Source organism: Mus caroli, chromosome 13 (assembly GCF_900094665.2).
Source record: "Mus caroli chromosome 13, CAROLI_EIJ_v1.1, whole genome shotgun sequence".
NCBI lineage: Eukaryota > Metazoa > Chordata > Mammalia > Rodentia > Muridae > Mus > Mus caroli.
Window position 1 is genome coordinate 89095993 of NC_034582.1, and position 8016 is coordinate 89104008.

Below are 8016 nucleotides of genomic sequence, written 5' to 3' on the forward strand. Positions count from 1 at the left end.
CCTCCCCCTCTCTCTGTTAGAGGGCAACTCTTGGGAGTTGGTTCCACCATGTGAGTCCCAGAGATCAAACTCATCTGTCAGACTTGGTGACAAATTACTTTGCACACCGAGCCATCTCACACACCCCCCACCCCCACCACTCAGCACGGGCAGGCTCTAAGGTAAAGTACGCTGATTTCTACAAAGTTGCCTACAAGAGCTGCTGGATGGGCCCTCTGTGGTGAAGACATATACCCTGAGTTTCCTCGGAGACTTATGGAAACACGTCTGCTCCCCGTTTCCTGGTCAGGGACAGTCAGTACTCACCCAGCAGTCACCCTCTGCTCTGCGTAACCCAGTCAACTATTCCAGACACTCCAGAGTTCTAGCAACTCCAATAGATCCAAAATAGTTGAGTCCATAGCTTGGGTCTGCCCCCATGGAAACTCTGTTTTGGAGGTTTGGAGGGAGGTAATGAAGGCAGGGGCTGCCCAGGAAAGCCAATACATCAGACAGTCGAGACGCTAACATTCTGCATACATTTATTTACATTTGGATTTATGAATGGAAAGGGGGAGGGTTGTTCCCATGCTACAAAGTGTTGTTTAAAAAACAAGTACTATCAATTAATAACGGATAGCTACAATTTGTGAATGGAAGTATGAAGTAAAAATAACAGATGCAATTCCTTTGGTATACTCAAGACTTTGACTTCTTCTGCTTTTATTTATTTATTTATTTTTATTCTGTCATGAAACTGTGAGTGCCACCATTTCTCTGTCTTTGGAGCATCTGCCCTTGCACATAGCTCTTTTCCCACTTTTCCCAAGGGTCCAGCGACCCTTGTTCCACCACTTTGTGTTTGCAGCATACCAAAAGCACCAAGCATGTCCACCAACAACCTGTTGTCTACCTTCTGTTTGTTGAAACATTATAACAAAAGGAAGCAAAATTGGAACTCATGTGTGCACGTGTTCAAGGCCTGGAGTACTGACTGGAAGACTTTCCACTTGCTGCCCATGAAGATCAGATACAATAACTGTGGAGAACTCACTGGGCTAACATCGTGTCAATCACTGAAGCCGGTCATTCACAGACTAGACAAACAGTATTCTGGGATGCTGTTTCCGGTCGAGGTTTCTAGCTCGAATGGTTCCAGCTGACGATACTCAAATGTCACACGGTTAATGTGTTTCCCACTGGAGACCATGCGCACCACAGCATTGTCGCAGCTAATTTTCATCTGGGCTGGAATTGGGGTGGGGGAGGGGAATAAACATTTTCCAGCAGGTTAGAGAACAGTCGGTCAAACCAGTGCTCTCACTACCTAAGTTAAACAGAGAAGGTGGGAGACCAGGGTTATATGGCATCTTGCTCTGACACAATCAGATCACTTTCAGTCAAAACAACTTTTTTTTTAACTATATAATTAGTTGTAGAATCATGAGCTGGACCCAGCCTTTCTCGGCACCTACAGGACACCACGGGATAAAGAAAGCTGGCTAGAAAGGACCACGATATCTCTTCGAGCTTTGTCCTGTTCTGCCTGCCTGCTGTGCTCAAGTGGCAAAGGAGACAATGGTGACCAGTGAACTCTGCTCCATGCTGGCCCTTCTGGGACATAACACTGACCTGTAGTATGGGAGAGGTTGGAGAGTCTTGGGGACAGTTTGGGGTGGGGGCAGAAGATGGGGTTACAAGTGGCAGTTAGTTCTTAGAGGAGGGTCTATACTGTTGGGTGTTTGTGTGGCCCAGATAATACCATTTATTACATTTATTATATCAGTAGTCTAGATAATGACTACATTTTATACACTAATGAAAACACATTTGGACAGAGTGGGTACACACTGAGTAGGCCATTTTTTTGTTTTAGGGCAGTGGTCCTCAGCCTTCCTGATGCTACAACCCTTTAAATACAGGTGAGCCATCCTGATACTACAACCCTTTAATACAGTTAATGTTGTGGTGAGCCCCAACCATAAAATGACTTCATGTTGCTACTTCATACCTGTAATTTTGCTACTGGTATAAGTTGTAATGCAAATATCTGAGATATATATATATATATATATATATATATATATATATATATATTCCCTTGTGAAAGGGTCATTTAACCCTCAAAGGGGTCAGGACCTACAGGCTGAGAGCCACTTTTCTATTGCTTACCAACACCTTTCAAAGCTGTCCTGGTATGGGATAATTTTGAACATTGTCTTTTGGCTGACATCCAATATTGTCGTATCCATACAGGCATCTTACACTTTTGTTCCTCGCCTCTCCTGGCAGGTGTGCCTGAGCAGACACTGAAGGACACATGGTTTTTATTAAAAATTACTTCCCACTTCTTTCCCTAGCCACAGTTGACTCCTGATGTGAGCTTTATCTATCCTATAATATTCTCTCTGCTGTTTTAATTTTCTCACCCACCTGCCTCACAGTTTATATAAATGGGGTGTTTCTCAGCTCTGGGGTGTTTCTCTGAGACAGGCCACCACTGTCCCTGTGTCACAGGTGTCCCCCAGACACATCCTGGGCACACATAAAGCACAACACAGTTATGTCACTAAGGTGAAAATCTGTTCGAAGGAATGATAGGTTTCAACCCTGATATATACATATTTTTTTTTCTTCCCCGAGACAGGGTTTCTTTGTATAGCTCTGGCTGTCCTGGAACTTACTCTGTAGACAGGCTGTCTTCGAACTCAGAAATACACCTGCCTCTGCCTCCCAAGTGCTGGGATTGAAGGCATGGACCACCACTGCCTGGCCTGATTTTTTTTTAAATACAAATATGAGAGAACCTAGATTAATTTCTGCCTGGGGAGCCAGGTTTATCTCTCTTTGGATAATTTGGAAGGTTGTTTTGTCCTGAACTTTAATCTACATAATAAATCTTATTTCCTTTAGTTAATGTGCATACTATTTGTTTTGACATCATTTCTAACGAAATTCAATCTTAAGGGCAGGGTCTCTAATAGTTCTATGGTTTGGGATTAAATGGAAGCATGGAGGAAGAAGGAAGGGAAAGCTACATATGCCAGCTGTGTAAGCAGCATAAAGCTCTCAGCACATGTGCGAAGCTCTGGGTATAGTGCCCAGCTCCACACAAATCAATGAATAAGAAAAAAAAATTAAAGCAACCTAAACAGTCCAAAACTAAGCAAAGAGGTACATGAGCCAAGCTTTAACCACATAACATTGGTTTCAGTTATGCTCAAAAGTTAGACAAAGCAGGGGTTGGTTTGTTTTGGGGGGGGGTTGTTGTTGTTGTTGTTTTGTATTTTTGTTTTTGTTTTGTCATGTTTTGGCCTAGGTTTCTAGCATCTTTTCACCTAACCTAAGTCCTATCATTTAAGCAGAAATAAGACATCTTTGACCCTAATGTGAAGTCACAAACACTCTTCAATCATATCCGTTACTACCCTCAAATGTGTTCCCTAAAGGCCCTTTCCCACTACAGCACTAGAACCACACAGTGCCTCGGAAGGTGACAGCAGAAGACCAACACAGCCACATGCAGTGACCGCTTACATCAGAGTAAAGGCCACTGAGCATAGCAGCCCCTTCTGGGCGTGGTGGTGTGCACCTATGATCCCAGCACTCCAGGGACTGAGGTAGGAAGGTCTAGAATTAAAGGCCAGCTGGAGCTGTGTAGTGAGACCCTGTCTCAAAACAAACAAACAAACAAACAAACAATCTCCTCAGCTTCAGCAGTGTTTAAACATCTGTAGAAAGCAATGGTGAATGCCGAGCGTGATGGCGCACTCCTTTAATCCCAGCACTTGGGAAGCAGAGGCAGGCGGATTTCTGAGTTCGAGGCCAGCCTGGTCTACAAAGTGAGTTCCAGGACAGACAGGGCTATACAGAGAGAAACCCTGTCTCGAAAAACAAAAACAAAACAAAACCGAAAGAAAGAAAGAAAGAAAGAAAGAAAGAAAGAAAGAAAGAAAGAAAGAAAGAAAGAAAGAAAGAAAGAGAAGGAAGAGAAGAGAAGAGAAGAGAAGAGAAGAGAAGAGAAGAGAAGAGAAGAGAAGAGAAGAGAAGAGAAGAGAAGAGAAGAGAAGAGNAAGAGAAGGAAGAGAAGAGAAGAGAAGAGAAGAGAAGAGAAGAGAAGAGAAGAGAAGAGAAGAGAAGAGAAGAGAAGAGAAGAGAAGAGAAGAGAAGAAAGCCATGGTTGCCTCAGTGAGATAGCTCGCCTTGGTCCAGTCTCATGGAGACATTTCTGAGCAGAGGGTAGGTCACAGCAGGCCTTCCCTCCTACCTGTGTGCATGAATTCTCTTTCAGAGCTGTTTTGTTTACTGAGGGCTCAGCAGTAGCTCCGAGAGGGGGGAAAATACTGGTGAGGTGAGCTTGTTTTAACATCAGGATACAACTGATCAAGATGTTGGTTTGCTTTGCTGGAGGAAGGAGAGGAGGGCTCTGGTGGGAATGGCCTGTGCAGTTTGGCATTGGTGCTTTGATCATTCCTTTTGTCTCTTTCCAGATTGCCAATGACGCCTGACACCCGAAATACAGGTTTGAGGACGACCTTACAGAGTTGTTCTCTGTACACTTCCCCCACCACACACAACAATTACTAGTTTGGTCATGAGGTCAGTAGTGCAGATGCCATCCTCATACACCTTAGCTTGAGCACATGAGCATCCTCTTTGGTCCCTGGCCCCTGCATCCTAAGCATCAGCATCTGCATCCTAAAGCAGCTTTTTATTAGTGATGAGGTCTCAGAATGGGTTGCAATGGCCCTTGAGAGGCTAGCAAACCTGTAGAAGTTGCAAAGACTCAGAAGCTCAGAGATATTCTAGAAATTTTACTGCTTTGCTGTGTATGTGGCTGTAAATAATCCATGTGTGTGTGTGTGTGTGTGTGTGTATACATATGTATATATAATGTGTATAAATATGTGTATATATACTTATATACACATATATGTACACATACATGAGTTGTATCATATATAGTTAATAAAGCTATTTAACTATTATTTCCTTATTATATTGTTACCAAATCACTGATACTTTTTCCATTTAAACTGTCAGACAACAAACAAGTTAATTTCCAGAGTATAAAAGCAGACATCCTCCCTAAGGTAGAGAAACCTTGTCTTTTTCAGTTTTCTTTAAATACACACTCTAGCTGTTCCATAGGTTTCTCTCTTGATGCCCAATGCTTAGGTAATAGGTTCTTATACGACACGCAGGTTCTAAAGTAAAATTCTCACATTGGCTCAACATATAAAACAAATGTTTCAGTAGAATTTCTCTTCTCGTATATGAAAAGTTGAAGTGTTGTATTTAAGGAGAGAACCCTGACAGCCACATAATTGACAACTGAAGATCTGTCTCACCAGGGCCGAGAAAGGGGTAACACAGGTCTGCTAAAGGCATCATCTTGGAGGGGTCCAATCCAGTTCCTCCCAGCAGCTCCACAAAGTCACCAGTCCCACCGCAGCCAGCCACAGGTTTCTAAGAGAACACAGCAGCAAAGAGAGCAAGATGCAGGTAAATCTATCACACAGGTCCATCTGGCCAGCACTGAGCAGTGAACACTCTCGTCAGCTTTCAGCCTGTAACTATGCCTTGACTCGAACATCAGAGACTCCAGAAATAGTTTAAGGTGGGGGAAAGGTTCTCGAGAATCAGTGTTCTTTGTCAGTTGATATGTTATTGTTCAATGTATGTGTACATGCAAAACCTAAATTTCATGACTGAAAAAATTGAACCAGGAATTTGTAAGCTCTGTAAGATGTATGGACACACACCAAGTGACTGGGACCTCTTAATGCATGCAGTCAGAGGAAAGAAAGCCCAGCCACCCGCATTTTATAATTGCATTACAACTTGTTTATTAAATTTCTGTATTCTCCCTCAGCTTACATCTTTTCCTCTTGCTAACAGAGATATTTCTGTTCTTGGAACATGTCTTCCACAAATAAGGATTTAGATTACTCATGGGTATAGTTAAAAAAAAAAAAAAGACTAGAACTGTGATTTGGGGCTCAAGTTAGCCAAATTTACCATTTACTCTTTCCTTTGAATGGAAACAAATTCTTTTCATGGCACTCAAATGAATTCATTCTGAGCCTCTGAAACCATCCCTCCTTCCCTGCATCCTCCCACAGTTCTTAGCCACAATGATTTCTGTGTCGCACTCAACACAGAGAAAGTCTGGGTTCGTAGTCCCAAATGTCTCACTTGGCTCCTGTTCCAAGCGCCCAGGTTAGCCCTGATTTCATGTCAGTTCCCCCAAAGGGCCAGGATTATAGTGATGGGCTGCACATGTACACTAAATTTTTAATGACATTTTAAAGCATTTTCTACATTTTCATTCTCTATGGTCTCCCATCATCCCAGTCGCTAGGTTTGTCTGCGACCCTGTTATTCACTGATGGGTACACATTAAGAGATCTAGTGGTATGTGGCTGGTCAAGTTAACCCTGACACATGGGAGCCAAAATTTAAAATCAAGGACTTTAAAGATCCACCCACTCGGTGTACCTGTCAGACATTGGGAAGAACACTCCAGTGTGGTAGGAACTAAAATAGAGACATCGTATCACACAAACTATTTGGCTAAGGAATGGAAACAACAGGGTCTGCTTATGTTTAAAGAACCTACTATGAGCATGACTGTATGCTTAGGTACTTCAAACGTAATTTCATTACATGATGAAATAAAGATTTAATTAGGCCCACTGTGCACAAGTTTGTGAACAGACATTCAAACAAGCTATTTAAGAGTGGAAGAACAATAATTGCCCTTCCCATGAGTAGATAGACGGAAGTTTCCACTTGGTGAGTGATGCCATCTCTCTCCTCTTTGGAATCCTCTCAGGTGTTCTTGTAAACAGTGGCAGAAAGTGAGCTGCATGGGGACCTGTCTGGGGTTCCGGGGCCTCAGCAGCTCCTGTGTGTCTTTGTTGAAGTGTTAAGCTCCTACCTTCTCTTGCTAGATTGTGACCCTGTGCTAAAGGCTCACTCCAGCTTGTTGAACCGGAAGCCAAGTCCGCACTGTTCATTCTGAACATCTGAAGTCTCACCCCCAGCACACATGAAAGCTGAGGTGCTTATGGGATGATCTTCAGCGGTTCTCTAGCACAACCACAGAGTCTTCTCACGGGGAATGTGAGGCATCTCGCAGCGTGTCCCCCAGCCCATTCGTCAGGTGGAAGCCAGAATGACCTTCAGGACAGCACACATCAGGTCCTTTCCCACCCAACCCCAAAGGCTTTCCCGCTACTCCTGCTGCACACAACCTTCTCCGGGCGGGCAGCACATGTGGTTCTGCCCAACTCCCTCTCGAGCTTGCTTCCTCCTGTGTCTAGGGTCCAGTAAACCTGTTTCTTCCTGGGCAAGCACTGTTCCATCTGCTCCTCCTGCCTCCTATGGATGCTGCTTCTTCTAATCTAAGTTTCCTTTCCTGACCACACTGTCTCAGACAGTTCCATCTACCCACTTTCCAGCTCCTGTCAATCCACTCTGCTGCATTTTCTGGACAGACTTACCGTGATTTGAAATTCATGATAATTTTGCCTGTGACATCCCACTTCAAATAGGCTACCTGTGAGCGGGACCTGCCTTGTTCATTGCTTATTTCTAGAACCTAGAATAGTCCCTGAACAAAGGAAATTATTGTTGTTGTTTGGTAGTACTAGTAAAGGGAAGATCATGCAAGCCTGTCACAAGAAGTTCTCCTGTCTCAGTCTCTCAGTACTGGGATTACAAGTATAAACCACCATACCCAGCTTTCAATACCCAGGCCTCAAAAAGTAGGTTTTCAAAGGAATAGATGCCTAGAACACAGTAGACACAAAAAATATTAAGGGGAATATAAAATTATTCTTAGAGCTTTCATACCAAAATCACAGATTTCCTAATATGTTACCATGTATCCCACCAGATTCTAGATCGTTCATCAAGAATGAAATGGCTTAGCCGGGCGTAGTGGCGCACGCCTTTAATCCCAGCACTCGGGAGGCAGAGGCAGGCGGATTTCTGAGTTCGAGGCCAGCCTGGTCTACAAAGTGAGTGCCA

General features: G+C 43.6%; 1 protein-coding gene across 1 annotated transcript in view; it reads right to left on the bottom strand.

Moving 5' to 3' along the window:
• Positions 1–504: 504 nt before the first annotated feature.
• Crhbp (corticotropin releasing hormone binding protein) overlaps positions 505–8016 on the bottom strand; it is a 13572-nt gene continuing 6060 nt past the window's right edge. Inside the window, exons 6-7 of the mRNA XM_021181039.2 lie at positions 5331–5448; positions 505–1227 (exon numbers count right to left, since the gene is read on the bottom strand). Coding sequence (XP_021036698.1) covers positions 1070–1227; positions 5331–5448 — 276 coding nt within the window. The 3' untranslated portion in view covers positions 505–1069. The remainder of the gene's footprint in view (positions 1228–5330; positions 5449–8016) is intronic.